This window comes from Gobio gobio, assembly GCF_949357685.1.
Source record: "Gobio gobio genome assembly, chromosome: 8".
Classification (NCBI taxonomy): Eukaryota; Metazoa; Chordata; class Actinopteri; order Cypriniformes; family Gobionidae; genus Gobio; species Gobio gobio.
The window spans coordinates 6,190,803-6,207,690 of record NC_137114.1 but is presented as its reverse complement, the minus strand read 5'-3'; the positions used below and the strand labels follow the sequence as shown (position 1 = coordinate 6,207,690).

The window sequence follows — 16,888 nt, the reverse complement described above, 5'->3', positions numbered from 1 at the left end:
TTTTTTGTTTTTCTATGCATTTTTTGCATAGTAAGCCTAATATAAAAACTGTAGGTGTAGTTTGCCTTTTTTTGCCAATTAATTTTGTCAGATAAAAACCTTAACCAAGTTTAGTGTTTTGTTCTTCCCTCATATTTATAATATCTACAAATATATATAAAATATTGGTAACACTTTACAATATGGTTGTATTAGTTGACATTAGTTAATGCATTAGTTAACATGAACTAACCATGAACAAAGCCTCTGTTCAGCGTTAGTTAATCTTTGTTAATGTTAGTTAATATAAATCCAGCTGTTCATGGATTGTTCATGTTAGTTAACAGTGCATTAACTAATGTTAACAAGATTTTAATAATGCATTAGTAAATGTTGAAATTAACATTAACAAAGATAAATAAATGCTTTATAAGTGCAGTTCATTATTAGTTCATGTTAGCTAATGCATTTAACTACTGTTAACTAATGAACCTTATTGTAAAGTGTTACCAAAATATTTTCCTCATATTTTGATGGTTTAACCGAAATTGTAGAGTCATTAAAAACAAATATTCCCTTCACATCACTTTTCACACCACGGACATCACTTTTGGCCAAGTACTGTAAATATTCACACTTATAGACACAAATGTCTATGCTTAAAGAAGTGAAATAGAAATTCATCCTAGAAATGTCTTATTATTTGCCAGTGATATCAAGTCATGTGAAGTACTTGTATTATACACACAAGTAATATTATCATACATAATTTTGTTTCTCAAGTAAATGTATTATTAAGGCCCTGTCCACACGAACACGGGTATTTTGGTTTGGCTGTTCGTCCACACGCAAACGCAGTATCCGGTTACTGAAACCGGACTTTTTTGAAAACTCCGGCCAGGGTGAAGTTTTTTAGAAACTCCGGTTACAGCGTTGTCGTGTAGACGGTGAAACCGGAGATTTAGGCTTGTTAAGTCAAAATGTGCGCCGTTCTCTCCTTTGTTTGACGTCAGTTTGTGCGCCGTTATCACTTTTGTTTAACGTTACATGAGTCGAGTCTATGCAAGCGCGGACGTAGCTTTTAATAACTCTGCTAATAGCGCTTCTCACATGTAGCCTATACAGATACATGCGCAGTTATCTCATTGTATTGCAGAACAGAGGCGCCAGAATGCAATAATACAACATAGTAAGGCAAGTGTGTGAAGCTTCAGTCCACTTGGGCCTGCCCATGTGTGCAGTTACCTGTCACTGAGTCCAAAGTAAACTTGTAGAAGGGTTTCACTGAGCCCATTGCATCCCTCTGTGGATGGGACCCATGTGGAAATCAGGCAGCCAATCATAGCTTGGTTTTGCGTTTTCATGTGGACAGAGATTTTTTTTAAACCGTGCTTGTGTGGACGCGATTGTTTTTTTAAACGGAGAAGGAAAAACTCTGGTTATAAAAATACCCGTGTACGTGTGGACTAGGCCTAAGACAAAAGGTTTTGCTGTGCACTTTATCTTCCACCTCTGGGCTCTCTCTTTATAAAGACAAAAGAAATGTGAAAATAAACTACAAAGCACTCACTTGAAAATATCGCATCCTCTTACGTAGAAAGAGAGCTCCTCCAGAATCCCCTGAAAAGAATTGCACTCATTATGTGTCATGTCAGTGTGTAGATATGAATATTTATATTTAATTTCTTCACCCAAACCTTTGCAAGTAATTTCATGTCTGTTTGTCTCTGTTCCTCCAGTGCACATGAACCTGTCTGTGATCACTTCTGACAGTGACGCGCTGCTGTTCGCAGGGAGGATGGATCTGGCTTTCTTTATGCATTCACCTCTCTGTGGAACAAAGTTGTATATTATGATAATATGATAATACATAATTGACTAAATTATAGGATGCACTGATTAATTCATTGATTTGAATATAAGAGCAAACTGATTGCTATAAAAGGAGGGAAGAGGTGCTTCCAATCATTGTATTCTTGTTAGCAGTTGTTACCTCCAAAGAAAGACATGTTCCTAGTAGTCCTCTGGGAGTTATGAAAAAATAGTTATTGATCAGCTAATAGTGAACTCCAACATTCAACTGAGTGATATTACTTACTAAGTCATTCATTTGAGTTTCTTGCTAGTTAATAGTAGTTACTAGAGTGTTAAACCCTAGGAGTCTGAGCTGTTTTGGGGGCCTTTAGAAGTTTTGACATGCTCTGACATTTTTTTTCAGTTGCTTATAAACACATAAAAGGCAAAAGTGTAATTACACTGTATTCAGCACAAACTGGGCTACCATAATATCTGAGCAACATGTATGTACATGCTTGTATTTTTGAGATAAATTTTTTTATGCATGATTTTTGAAAAAAATAAAAATAATAATAAATGTTTTAAAATTAAGGCCTCAAAACACACAATAGATATGTGTTCACAAGACCTTTGACTCCAGGGTGTATTTGCATTGAGTTTTTGCTTCAAACTGATTCAATTCAATTCAAATTTATTTGTATAGCGCTTTTCACGATACATATCGTTTCAAAGCAGTTTCACAGAAAATGCATGCGTCTACATTACAATTTAAATTGATTTGTACATGTTATGCATTTCAGAAATGCACATATACAAAGCACACAGATTAGCTAACAATCTATTATTAATCAATATAATAACTATGGCACAGAAGTAAGTGAAATAAGAAAACATGTTGTTAATGAATAGGGTATATAGAGATAAGCATCACATCTCAAACTGATGTGAGAATCATTGAGTCTACTCATTCACACTAATTTAAAATTTGTAAGACAGTTTTACTTCACAAAGCCCGTATGCGAGGAGGCGTGATATCTAATGAATAATGATGAGTATCACCTGATAGGACAAAAGAACATAATAGCCCGCATAATGAGCTGCATAATGAACACGCTTCATACCTGACTGAGAGAGCAAAAAAATGCTCTTCTTATTTAGTTGAAATTGTACTTATCTAATACAACCCCAAATCAGAAAAAGTTGGGACAGTATGGAAAACGCAAAAAAAAAAGTGATTTCTAAATTTACTTTGACTTTTATTTCATTGCAGACAATATGAACAAAAAATATTTCATGTTTTGTCTGGTCAACTTCATGTCATTTGTAAATATGCATCTTTTCCTGTCATTCAGACCTGCAACACATTTAAAAAAAGTTGGGACAGTAAAGCATTTACCACTTTGTAATGTTGCCATTCCTTTTCACAACACTTAAAAGACGTTTAGGGACTGAAGACACCAAGTGATGAAGTGTTTCAGGTGTAATTTTGTCCCATTCTTACTGCAAACAAGTCTTAAAGGTCCCATGGCATGGCATTTTTCTATTATTTTATAATGTTTCCTGAGGTGTACTTATATTGTTAGTATGACTTTTACATCATAAAATGTCATTTAGAAATAAAAGGCATTTTTTCTATACTGCTGTTTGCCCAGTGGCTGAATGCCCTGCTTCAAGAGGCGTGTCTGCTGTGAGACTTCAGTAAAAACGCCCACTGTTGTGATTGGCTGAAGTCTTTGCATTTTAAATGAGCGGAGGGGGCGTGTTTTAACGAGGTCTACGAGGCACGAGCAGGCACAAGCTGCTGCCAGAGAGACGGATGGACCTGAGTTCACTTCACATCAGTTCTCAGCATGTCTGAACTGTTGTAGTTACAGCATATACTTCAGGTTATTAGTCTATTTCTAGTCGGAGGGACTGTCACTCATGTCAGAAAGTTAGTAACTTTAGTCAATTATGGATCAGCGCTGACTGGAGAGGCGAACCGTTTAGAACGATTCAGTCCGATTTGGTGAACTGATTCGGTTCACTAAAAAGAACTGGTTCAAAAGAAAGATCGTTCGCGAACCAGACATCACTAATGTACCAGAGATGGAGCTCAGCGATTGCTAACAAAGTTATTTATAGTAACTACTGAGTTATGAGAGCGCTGTCAGTCAGCGCAAGTTTATTGTGTTTGTATCTGAGAGTTCTGAATAAACACGAGTCCCAGTCATGCAGAGTCCGTCTTCATCATTATTACCAACTTTGTAACACATGTAAAGTACCATTACAGCTGTCGAGATGAACAAGTTAAAAGTAAGTGTTGATAATAGCATTATTTTTTTAAATAAAATAAAAGCGTCAGTGACGCGCGTTGAGTACACAGCGCAAACAAAGACACAACAGCAGTAATCAAATGTAATCCAGTTTATTGTGGGGCTAGCTGGCTAGCCCGGATATGCTCACGCTTACCTCCCGTCTGCTTAATCTCACGCCGCGTTTGGTGCCTCCGCTGTGGGCCAGATGCAGTACTGGGGGTCGGGGATGTTGAAGGCCACCGGCCAGTGCAGCCCGAGCTTCGGCGTGTGTGAGGTTTATCTCTAAAGAGATGTGATGTTGAGCAGAAACTTATGACTGTATGCACATTTTGGAACCGATAGACGCGACGAGGACGTACAAAAACACTGACTCACAAGATAGAAAACACAAAAACACCGTTCTGTCTGGAGAGAGAGAAGCCGCATTGTGTGCACGAATAATAAATAATTAGCTACACATCAGAAATCACTGATCACAGATCAGAAGAAACTGAAAAAAGACTTCTATTTTCATTTGTACATCCAAACACTGAGAAACTGCCAGCGTTCACAACCCATGATCTCTCTCGAGCGTTTGCATGGGCGTGCCAGATTCTCTGGGCGGATGAAAGGGAGGTAACCGTTCCTGCTTGGACGTCAAACCAGGAGACTTCAGGATTGGCTCATCTGGCCTGTCATTTTCTCAAAGGCAGAGAAAGACAGCCAGAACTCGGGTTTACACCGATCAACATTTCTATCCACTTGGGGACAATATTCAGGCTAGGGGAACTCATATTAATGTTGAAAAACCTCATAAAATGAAAATTTTATGCCATGGGACCTTTAAGGTGGGCAACAGTATGGGGTCTTCGTTGTCGCATTTTGCGCTTCAAAATGCGCCACACATTCTCTATTGGAGACAGGTCGGGACTGCAGGCAGGCCAGTCAAGTACCCGTACCCTCTTCCTCCGCAGCCAGGACTTTGTAATGTGTGCAGAATGTGGTTTTGCATTGTCTTGTTGAAATATGCATGGACGTCCCTGGAAAAGATGTCTTCTTGAAGGCAGCATATTATGCTCCAAAATCTCTATGTACTTTTCAGCATTAATGGTGCCTTCAGAGAAGTGCAAGTTACCTTTGCCAAGGGCACTGACACAACCCCATACCATGACAGACCCTGGCTTTTGGACTTGTTGCTGGTAACAGTCTGGATGATCCTTTTCTTCTTTGGTCCGGAGCACACGGCGTCCATTCCTCCCAAAAAATACCTGAAATACTGATTCATCTGACCACAGTACACGTTTCCACTGTGTGATGGTCCATCCCAGATGTCGCCGAGCCCAGAGAAGTCGACGGCGCTTCTGGACACTGTTAACATAGGGCTTCCTTTTGGCATAGTACAGTTTTAACTGGCATTTGTGGATGTAACTACGTATTGTGGTACTTGACAAAGGTTTGCCAAAGTAGTCCTGAGCCCATGTGGTGATATCGCTTATAGATGAATGACGATTCTTGATGCAGTGCCGCCTGAGGGATCGGAGATCACGGTTGTTCAGCTTAGGCTTGCGCCCTTGTCCTTTACGCACTGAAATTCCTCCAGATTCCTTGAATCTTTTAATTATGTTATGCACTGTTGAATGTGAAATATCCAAATCTCTTCCTATATTTCTTTGAGGAACATTGTTTTTAAACATTTCAATAATTTTCTCACGTATTTGTTGGCAAACTGGCGATCCTTCGGCCCATCTTTGCTCCTAAAGGATTAGACCTTTCTTGGATGCTGCTTTTGTACCAAATCATAATTACAATCACCTGTTGACATCACCTGTTTCAAATCACATCATTATTTAACCATTTTACCTCATTACTAGCCCTAAATTGCTCCTGTCCCAACTTTTTTTGAAATGTGTTGCAGGTCTGAATGACAGGAAAGGATGCATATTTACAAATGACATTAAGTTTACCAGATAAAACATGAAATATTTTGTGTTCATATTGTCTGCAATGAAATACAAGTCAAAGTAAAATTTAGAAATCACTTCTTCTTCTTTTTTTTTTGCGTTTTCCATACTGTCCCAACTTTTTCTGATTTGGGGTTGTAAATGCATCTTGATTTAAGAGTTTCAATATTTAGACTAGAAACAAGACACAAATGACTAAGAAGAGCATTTTTTTGTACTATTTTTTATGTTTTTAAAAGTAGTCTCATGCTAAAAAAATAAATAATAAATAATTAAGATACAATTTATACAAAATGAAATTCACTTTTAAGAAAGCAATTCTCTTTCTACAAAACAAAAAATCACTTTCTATAAAACAAAACTCCAGAATCATTTCTGACAAACTTTGATATTAAATAAAAAAAATACCATTAGGCTACAATATTTAAACATCAATATGAAGCAAAATACGTTTGACTGGTACTATATTTATAGCATATGAGTAGACATTAGCTAATAAAAGCTTAATTGATGTGACACTAGGCTCTTTTACACGTTATAATCTGTCCAAAACAATCCAAATAAATCTTGTCTAAACAGTCCTGTGTGTATGACATTTGTTGCATCAGGATTCATATTTAAACGGTCTTTTTGCATTTAATATTCACAGATGCTAACAGAATAAACTGACCTTACAATCAGCGGCGGACTCCTTTTCTCTAAGAAATGAACAGCTTTTCATGAGCAGAATAAATCCAGGATTATTGCTCAAACGCGTCTCAAAACGATGTAGCTGAAGTAACGTTACAGCGCTTCACTAGATGTGTTTGTATGAGTTGATGTGTGGGCGTTGATGCAGGGATCGTCAGTATTTGAATCTCAGTAGAAAGCGCTATCCATGGGCGTGGTCGCATTAGCACTAATGAAGTCGCTCGCGGGTGACTGACATCTATTGCTTTTCAAACAGATTACATAAATACAGAATATTTGTTTTCGATTTGGTTTACATTGTTTAAAACCTGACATTTCAACGTTTCTTTAGACATACGTCCTATGTTTGTGAGACAAGTATTCAGATCTGAATGAATGTCTTTGAGAGAGAGGCTGCAGATCGCACATCATGTTTGTTTTCTTTATTTTGCAAAATGCAAAACATTTTGTTTTTATTGTGACTCTAGACATATGTCCTATATTTGTGAGACAAGTATTCACTAAGCTAGATTTCCTTTTCTGTAGACTATCTGAATGAATGTCTTTGAGAGAGAGGCTGCAGATCGCGCATCATGTTTGTTTTCTTTATTTTGCAAAAAGCAAAACATTTTGTTTTTATTGTGACTCTACACAAAACAAAATAGAAACTTAACAGATTATAATGATGTATAACACTTGCCTGAATTATAAAAACGACAGTTATTTGAGTCTCTGGCACTGCTAAGAAAAAAAGAGAGCCGATCACTCCGGCGCGACTGTCGACTCGAGGGGGTTAATACTGCATTACTTACTTGTTACTGTGTAGTTATTCATTAATGACGAAACAGTATTCTAAAGTGTTCCCTGAAATTGCTGCAAAATATTTCACCTGAAAGAACCATTTGCTGGGATCATCGAGAACTTCAAGGGGAGAGTTTCAACTGTAGTGAAGAATGCTTCTGGATGTCCCAGAGCAAGCACCAGGACTGTCCCTGTTGAGTAATATTTTTCTAATGAAGCCCCCTTCCGACTGTTTGGCACATCTGGAAAATCGATTGTCCAGAGAAGAAAAGGCGAATGCTGTGTCGTGCCAACAGTGAAACATCCTGAAACCGTCCATGTGTGGGGTTTATTTTCATCCAAGGGAGTGGGCGCTGCCACACAATTCTGCCCAAAAACACTGCTTTATAAAGAATGGTATGAAAACGTCCCATAAAAGCATCTTCTCCCAACAACTCAGGAGCAATTTGGTGACGATCCATTCATTTTCCAGCATGATGGAGCACCGTAACAAGGTAAGAGTGATAATGAAGTGGCTTGGAGATCATTACATTGATATTTTGGATCCGTGGTCAGGCAACTCCCTGGATCTTAATCCCGTAGAGAACCTGTGGTCAATCCTCAAAAGGCGAGTGGACAAGCAGAAGTCCACAAATTGTGATCAACTTCGAGCACTTATAGCCATTATCCTCACTGAGGCTATAATCTCCTGCTGACCTGGTGCTGCGGCTTTGAACCTGGCAATCTACTTTGATTTTCACACAATACCATCTCTACATTGTTAAAATTTTTAGTGTGAAATTACATATATTTCTGGTTAATAATTGCATGACTTTCACAGTAATTCCGCAGTAGGACTTCGCTTGTATCTAACTGTACTCTTGGAAATTTCTTGTAAAATCTATATCATACTGTATTTCTACAGTGCATGTGTACTATGAAGGTACCCAGCATACAGTGCAGCATGAATAGATTATGCTGTGGAGTTTCTTGATTCTTGTTGGTTTGATCTGTGCTGCTTAACTTTATTTTGCTTCACTTGAAGCAGTTTGTGTTTATTTATTTTGTAATGTTCAGATCATATATAATCGTATAGTTTGACTAACCTAAAATCAGCCAATTAGCTTACTGTATAGTATAGCTTGCCATTGTTTTAACAAATGTATTCATTTGTCTCACTTTTCTGACTTGGCTAGAACAGAAATTTGAGGTCCAAGATCCCAAGCAAACACAACACTGATCACCAGCATGGTGACACAATTACAGTACTAAACAATATACTTTCTTACAGTGGCATGGTTAAAGGCAACTTTATCATGTGAATTCACAGTTAAACAGGAGCAGTGATCTTCATTCTACTGTTGATTAACAGTAATTCATAAGAAAATTACCCAGCATGCATTCATTTCACTGTGAATTTCTGGCTAAATAATTTATTGTAAAATAATGCTATTTAATCCTGTAAATTCCTGGCATTATTAATTTTTTTGTGCAGTATAGCTGTACCTGGGGCGACTCGAGTTCAAGTCCCGGCCCCGTTTGCCTACCTGTTTCCCCCTCTCTCCTCCTGGTTGTTTTCTGACTCATCTACACTGCATTATCTAATGAAGGCACACCAAATGTTAATGTGTAAGGACAGCACTCACTTTTGCACCACTATGTATGTGGGTGTCTGATCGATGAGTTCCCTGTCTGATGAAGTTAGCTGGAGTCTCTTCCAGGTGGACTAGGTATCTTTCTGGTCATGCACACAAACACACATTTTTATCATTTTTTTTATTTTTGCAAAAGATTATGGGTCTGAATATGTTTTGAACTTTGATGTTATTCCTAATGAAATAGCAATATATTGAATTTTATGGATACTCACTGTGCTCGTCACATGTAGAGTCTGGATTCATTCTTAGAGCCCGGTTTGATGATTTGGTACAAGGCAAACAAATGGGCCTGTGTAGAAAGTTATAGATGTATTATATAAATGTAGAATATATAGATGTAGAATAATTTCAACTGAGAATACTCAACAGCTCTATTTATTAAGCACACGTGTTGTGTTTTGATATATATATATATATATATATATATATATATATATATATATATATATATATATATATATATATATATATATATATATATATATAAACCATGTGCAAATTCATATGTCCACAGACTCCACACCATTGTGGAGTATTTTCTCTTTAAAACTGCAGTGAACCAAAGACAGTCTCAAAAACACAGTTTGAAATCGGTGGTGTTTCTAACGTCACAAACCTTGTAACCAATCACCAATCATTTAGCATATCATTAACTATTATCTGAAGCAGGGGACGGAGTCTCAAAAGAAGCCAGGTTATCCTGGTATTTTATGTTGATATGAAACATTGGGTAGATTTAGCAATATAGCGGTAGCCTGGATGCCAGCCGAACTTAGCCCCGCCCACAACATTTGAGGTCGGGAAGTTCGGTCTGGACTTGATCCGCATTGGAGAAACTATGCTGGAACAAGAGCTGTTCGGACCAATCAAATTGTCAGGGTGAGCTTTATACGATGATGGACAGATGATCAACAGTAACGTAATCATCATGTCACCAAAGAGCGCTTGGGTTTAATTTGTTCTAATCCTAAACGGAGAACTAATTCGTATATGTGTTCACCTTCACTATTTCTCTCAAAAATGATGATGGTGTTGGTAAGTACTCCATGTATCCTTAAATTATTTTAACAACACCGGCAAAGATCGTGTACACTCATCTTCTTCTTCTACTTCTTCCAGCGTACGTGCATTTGAGTTGACAACTATGCGTCGCTCAACACACGTCACTTACTCTGTTGCTCTGATTGGTTGTAAGTCTATCCAATTGAGTGCAGAGGCATTTTCTTTCCTGGTTCGGTTGAAACACACCCCATAATCACAGTCCAATGGAGCAGGAGCAGACTCATATTCTGACTAGAATCTGAGTATGACAACGTCAGACTAATATAGCGGATGAATTGTGTATGTATATGTATATTATGATGTTATAGTGTATAACTGTATACCTTTCTCCACTGACGTTCTAAGTTCCCTTTCGTTCAGTCCGAGTAACGTCAGTGACTGACGAATGGGGGTTTCTTTTAGAAGTCAATCATCTTCGAGATCTTAGAAAACGCCCAATGGCAGTGCCAATGCCATGGGCATGCGGATTTTGCATGCGTAACTCCGCCCCACCACTTGGGTATAAGGAAGTACGCTGGCAATATCGCATTATGATTCTGCTTCGGAGCCAAGAACTTCTCTTCACTCCTGCAAGCCTGTCTGTTGACAGCCTTCGAGACGAGTAGCTTTCCAGCATCCACACATACTTCATGCTTGCTGATCTGCGGAGTAGTCTGCTAGACAGCTGGTGTGTGCTTCCCTGGGCGCTTTGGCGTCAGTGCGAGGCTTCCTCTCACAAAAAGAGCTTGCACGTGGCACGTCCTTTTCAGGATGTCTCGCCGTGCTCTTCTGGGTGCAGCCGGTCGTTGTTGCCTTCTGATGGGCACAAACGTTTGTGGATGCGTCGCGATGCTGCGATCGAGACTCGATGATCTTCGTAAAGAAGTGAGAGTCCCCTCTGCCACACGCCAATCTATACTATCAATACTTTGGCGGGTGGCCAGGGTGATCTGAGGGTGAAGGTGTGGAACAAAACCCAGATGCTTGCGCCCTGGGCCACACCCCCATCTTGCTTCAGGACTGGCTTCACCATTGAGTCCCGAGATGGGCATTCGGGCACGCTCCAGTTCCCAGTGACTCGGGCCTGCCTGCAGACTCTCATCCCGTGGAGGAACCTCAGCTTTCTACAGGCTTGTGTGCCCTTAGAACGAGTTTCCAGGCATATTGTTGTGTCAGCAGATGCCTCCACCATGGGCTGGGGTGCCATGTGCAATGGACATGCTGCCGCGGGCTCCTGGACAGGACCCCAGTGCCTCCTGCATGTCAATTGCCTCGAGTTGCTGGCAGTACGGTTCGCCCTGCACCGCTTCCGAGCGTTGCTGAAGGGTCAACATGTACTTGTCCGGTCAGACAACACGGCCACTGTAGCGTACATCAACCACCAGGGTGGTCTACTCTCCCGCCGTATGTCTCAACTCGCCCGCCATCTCGTCCTATGGAGTCAGAAGCATCTGAGGTCCCTTCGTGCTGTCCATATCCCGGGAGAACTGAACCGTGCAGCCGACGAGCTCTCATGGTCTCAGCCACTTCCTGGAGAGGAGATCTGTTTGCCTCCCACGACTCTTCCCACTGCAGCCTGTTCTATTCCCTGACCGAGGGCACGCTCGGCACGGATGCACTAGCGCACAGCTGGCCGCGGGTATGCATTTCCCCCAGTGAGCCTTCTCGCACAGGTTCTGTGCAAGATCAGGGAGGACAAGGAGCAGGTCATTTTGGTCGCCCCGTACTGGCACGGCCAGACCTGGTTCTCAGAACTCCTACTCCTTGCGACAGCCCCTCCCTCGCCGATCCCTCTGAGGAAGGACCTTCTCACTCAGAGACGGGGCACCCTTTGGCACCCGCGTCCCGATCTTTGGAACCTCCACGTTTGGCTCCTGGATGGGACGCGGCAGGTTTGAGTACCCTACCACCTCCAGTGGTGGCTACCATCACTTCCGCTAGGGCAGAGTCTACACGACACGCCTATGCGTTGAAGTGGAACCTCTTCGTCACCTGGTGTTCTTCTCGCCAAGAAGACCCCTGGAAAAGCCCCATAGGGTCTGTGCTCTCGTTCCTCCAGGAAGGGTTGGATCGCAAGCTGTCTCCTTCCACCCTCAAGGTTTACTTGGCCACTATATCAGGCTACCACAACCTCTTGGAGAACAAACAGGTAAGTCAGCACGACCTGATCATCAGGTTCCTGAGGGGAGCCAGGAGACTACATCCTCCTCGCGAACGCAGCATTAGAAGGCAGACTGAGGTGGCGAGTGGGAAAATGGTTTGTGTAACATTAGCAACACATTATTAGCTGTTTAATAACATAGTCAAGCAAAATGTTAATCATACTCATTTACATTATGTGTCCAATGTTGTAAAGAGCGCCGTTGCGTAGCGTTTACCTCTGTAAGTTGGCTGACTGTATTTCTGAGCTTGTGCGAGTGAGTGGAGATGGGGATAATTAGTATATTCTTGGTTCTGCATACACTAAATGAAGCAAGGGTGTAATTTTACATTCAAAGCTATTTTAAGGCAATTTTTCACAGTAAAAACGTTTAAATATGTAATTTGGCCGATAAAAGATGAGTTGTAAGGGACTTAAAATCACACTACACTGCTGTAATATTGTAGCCTGACGTTGTCATACTCAATACTAGTCAGATTATGAGGCGTGTTTCAACCGAACCAGGAAAGACCTCAATTGGATAGACCTACAACCAATCAGAGCAACGGAGCGACGCATAACATTAGTTGTCATGTCAACAGAACTCAACCGCAAGCACGCTGGAAGAAGTAGAATAAGATGAGTGTATATGATCTTTGGTGTTGTAAAAAAGAATCGGATCAAAACAGGGCAAATACATTAAAAATAATTAGCAAATATGACTATATGTCCAGGTGGAAACTGTCTAAACGGCAATCCCTCAGAAAAACACCAGCATCATTTTCAATGTCAACAGTAAGAATAAGCCAATTTAAGTGCAAAAAGTGCCCAATATAAGAGATCGGAAGAAGATATGTAAATAACAGGCATTCACACATGGAGTACTTACCAACAAGATCATAATTTTTGAGAGAAATGGTAAAGGTGAATGTATATACGAACAAGTTCTCTGTTTAGGATTAGAACGAATTCAACCCAAGTGTCTTTGGTGACGTGGATGCTTACATTACTGTTGATCATCTGTCCATCATCGTATAAAGCCCGCCCTGACAATTTAATTGGTCCGAAAAGCTTCTGTTCGGGCATAGTTGCTCCACAACGGATAAATTCCAGACCGATTTTCCAAACATACTGTGAAATTACAGTATTTTTTTTACAGTGTACACAAGCATTATTTTTTTTTCTCCACATGCACATCCCTCTTTTTTTAAACACCAGAACAGGTTTTAATGCTGCAAGCATCTAAATATATATGCAAGCAAAAGGGATGTTGAATCTTACCTCGCCTTCAAAGATAACGTAATGTTTTCCTTCATCCTAACCAGAGCAATGTCGTAATCATAAAACTCATTTACATTCTTGTCCTTAAGGCCTTTCACATTGAACAGTGGATGAATAATCAACTCCATGGCTTTAACTTCACCATCACCTTTGTAAGAGAATTGAAGCATAGTAAATGTAGTTCAGAGCCTGTGCATGGCAGGATAAAATCAACATAAATTCAAAGTTGACCCAATTTACTGTTCTTGGTCTAATTCGTCACTACACATTATTTAAAAAAAATATATTTTTAAACTTTCTTCAAATTGGCTTTGACTTTTTGCTGACTTTATAAGAGATTTGCTCTAAAGTAGCATTAGTACCTTGAATTATTCCATAAATAATTATGGAAAAACCACAATTCTTACCATGGTGAACTGTTATGTCAGCAGCACTGGCAAGTGATACAGATCCATCTGCATTCACCTTTATTAAGCAGTGTGCAGCTGTCAATACCATGCTCTTAGTCACTATAGACCCTCTGCATGTTTTAGCTCCCTGGATGAAAAAACAAAAACAAAAAACAATCTACCATCTGAAAGCAGAGCTTTTATAGAAATCTTTATCTCAATATTTTTTAAAATGCTAAACTCTTGATATGAATTTACCCACCCAGAGAAGATTGACGTGCCAAGGTCTGGTGTAAGTGTTTTCAGACTTTGGGTCAGTGGTTTCCTGCTCCTCATGTGCCACTCCACACTTGGTCACAGCAGAATCACCTGATTTATACAGTAAGGCACTATTATTAGTGAAGCTACTTAACAATACTAACAATATATCTGGAGAAAAGATATTCAGATTGAAACTGAAAATAAACAAATTAATTATCAGGAGTCTCTGGACAACGACTTCCACTAAGGGACTCTAGAAGTTCTCGGATATCTAATTACTCACTGATCATTCGGTTGAACACATATCCGAGCTGTGTATAGTCCTTCAAAACAAAAATATGCTGCTCATCTTTCTTGGAAGAGGCAATGCTTGTGAGATCTTTCCTGTTAACTTCTTCTCCGACAGCAAACACATAAACATCTGTGAAACATATAAATGCACACAACTGGTAAAAAAAAATAAAAAATCATTAGGCTGGATTTCCTGAAACCTTGGACCAATGCCTTCACAACCTCACAAAATACACCCATAAGGACACTATATTGCCAAATTTTGGAACGCCTGCCTTTACATGCACATGCACTTTAATGACATCCCATTCTTAATCCGTAGGGTTTAATATGGAGTTAGCCCACCCTTTGCAGCTATAACAGCTTCAACTCTGGAAAGCTTTCCACAAGGTTTAGGAGTGTGTTTATGGGAATTTTTTACCATTTGTGAGGTCAGGCACTGATGTTGGACGAGAAGGCCTGGCTCTCAGTCTTCGCTCTAATTCATCCCAAAGGTGTTCTATCGGGTTGAGGCCAGTCCAGTTCCTCCACACCAAACTCGCTCATCCATGTCTTTATGGGTGACTTCTGCACACTGTGACCCTCAGCATGCGCTGACCCCACTCTGTGATTTTACGTGGCCTATCACTTCATGGCTGAGTTGCTGTTGTTCCCAATTGCTTCCACTTTGTTATAACACCACTAACAGTTGAGCGTGGAATATTTATTGGTGAGGAAATTTCCCGAATGGACTTATTGCACAGGTGGCCACCGATCACGGCCCCACGCTTGAGTTCTCTGAGCTCCTGAGAGCGACCCATTCTCTCACTAATGTGTGTAGAAGCGTCTGCATGCCTAGTGTTTGATTTTATATACCTGTGGCCATGAAGGGATTGAACACCTGAATTCAATGATTTAGAGGGGTGTCCAAAAACCTATGGCAATATAATGCATGATAAACTGGCTTGCTTACACTACCTACATTCACATGCTCCTAAATAATCTGTGTATCAGATTTATTGCTCAATCGGATTGAAAAGCCTTCATGTAAAGACCTCTAATGATTTGATCAAGATTGATTCGAATGAAATAAAAAATTTCAGTGGTGTAATCCTTAAATAATCTTATCAATAGGACAAAAATTTAGCTTGTTAATATAAAGTGCTAAATATATCTTAATCGGATTCAAAAATAGCTTGCACACATGCACAGCATGTTTATCTGAGCACTTTTATAATAAGATCTCTGTTTACATATGTTTTACGTCTTACATGTTTATTTACATCTTACATATTGGTCAGTGGAGGAGACTGAAAAGTTTATATTTGTGAAAAAAAATCTCCTGGCAGCTTTCAGCTTTCTTTCAGGTATGTCTTTAAGCTAAAAAAAACGCCAATCATTCTAACTGTGACTTTACATGGAGTTGAAAGAGTAATCTGTAATCTTTTAGTCCTGATGAAGGCCTGTGCGCCAAAACGTGTTGGCAAAATAAAACGTTACTCTTTCAACTCCATCTTTTGTTTAATTTGACCCCTTGACGTCACAATTGTTGCTGGTATCTTCCAAAAATGGCACTGGACTAAGACCGAATACTACAGGAGCAGAAATGAAATATACATGTTGCCGTGTATACATGCTGGTTTTTCTGGGTGGGAGTAGGAAATGTGAATTTTGCAGGCGTGAGCGGACAAATTCTAACATACTTTTGAAGCAGTGGATGGGAGCAGGACAGAATCTTGTGGGAGTGGGACTGAAAAAATACATCCCGCGCAGACCTCTAAGGTAAGGTTCACCAAGATACACTGTGAATTGTTAAGGTCCATCTTGTAGAATAAGAATGATCATTTAGTCCCAAGCATGAGTGGTGTAACCACTTCAGACAACAAGATATTTGTTGTAATGATTGGAAATAAACTGAAATTTGAGCAATTATTACATGAGAGGAAAACAGGGTTAGGATAGGGTAAACTTTTATGAGACGAACCCAGGAGCTCCTCTTGTGTGTGGTCAACATTGCTGGTTTTGTAGCCGAGTATGTGCCGGATCTTAGCTAACATGATTTGTGGGTTGAGTCCCATATTTGAGTGGCCTGGATATACACAAAAACAAAAGCAAAATAAGTACATCATTAAATGAGGTTTAAAATTTACCACAACTTTTGAGCTTAAAATGCTGGCTATTACTTTTTTTAAATACAATATCTGCAATAATGGTGAGCTCATATTTAGGAAAATTGAGGGCTTACACAGTAGTTTAATATGTAATGTTATATAGTTTACTTTAAATGAAAAATCTGTCATCATTTAAATATTTTGTGCATAATTTGTGGAACAAAAAAAAGAATATATTTTGAAAAATATCTCATTCATACAATAACAGTCAGTGG

General features: G+C 39.6%; 1 protein-coding gene across 2 annotated transcripts in view; it reads right to left on the bottom strand.

Annotated features, from left to right (window-relative positions):
• Positions 1–16,888, bottom strand: part of LOC307130999 (complement C2) — a 41,191-nt gene that overhangs the window by 9,390 nt on the left and 14,913 nt on the right. Inside the window, exons 10-19 of one of the 2 annotated variants that reach the window (XM_079824366.1) lie at positions 16,487–16,591; positions 14,516–14,653; positions 14,234–14,340; positions 13,990–14,119; positions 13,583–13,730; positions 9,333–9,409; positions 9,109–9,200; positions 4,228–4,355; positions 1,677–1,809; positions 1,550–1,599 (exon numbers count right to left, since the gene is read on the bottom strand). In XM_079824366.1, coding sequence (XP_079680492.1) covers positions 4,350–4,355; positions 9,109–9,200; positions 9,333–9,409; positions 13,583–13,730; positions 13,990–14,119; positions 14,234–14,340; positions 14,516–14,653; positions 16,487–16,591 — 803 coding nt within the window. In that variant the 3' untranslated portion in view covers positions 1,550–1,599; positions 1,677–1,809; positions 4,228–4,349. The remainder of the gene's footprint in view (positions 1–1,549; positions 1,600–1,676; positions 1,810–4,227; positions 4,356–9,108; positions 9,201–9,332; positions 9,410–13,582; positions 13,731–13,989; positions 14,120–14,233; positions 14,341–14,515; positions 14,654–16,486; positions 16,592–16,888) is intronic. The other variant, XM_079824365.1, reaches the window with a different exon arrangement.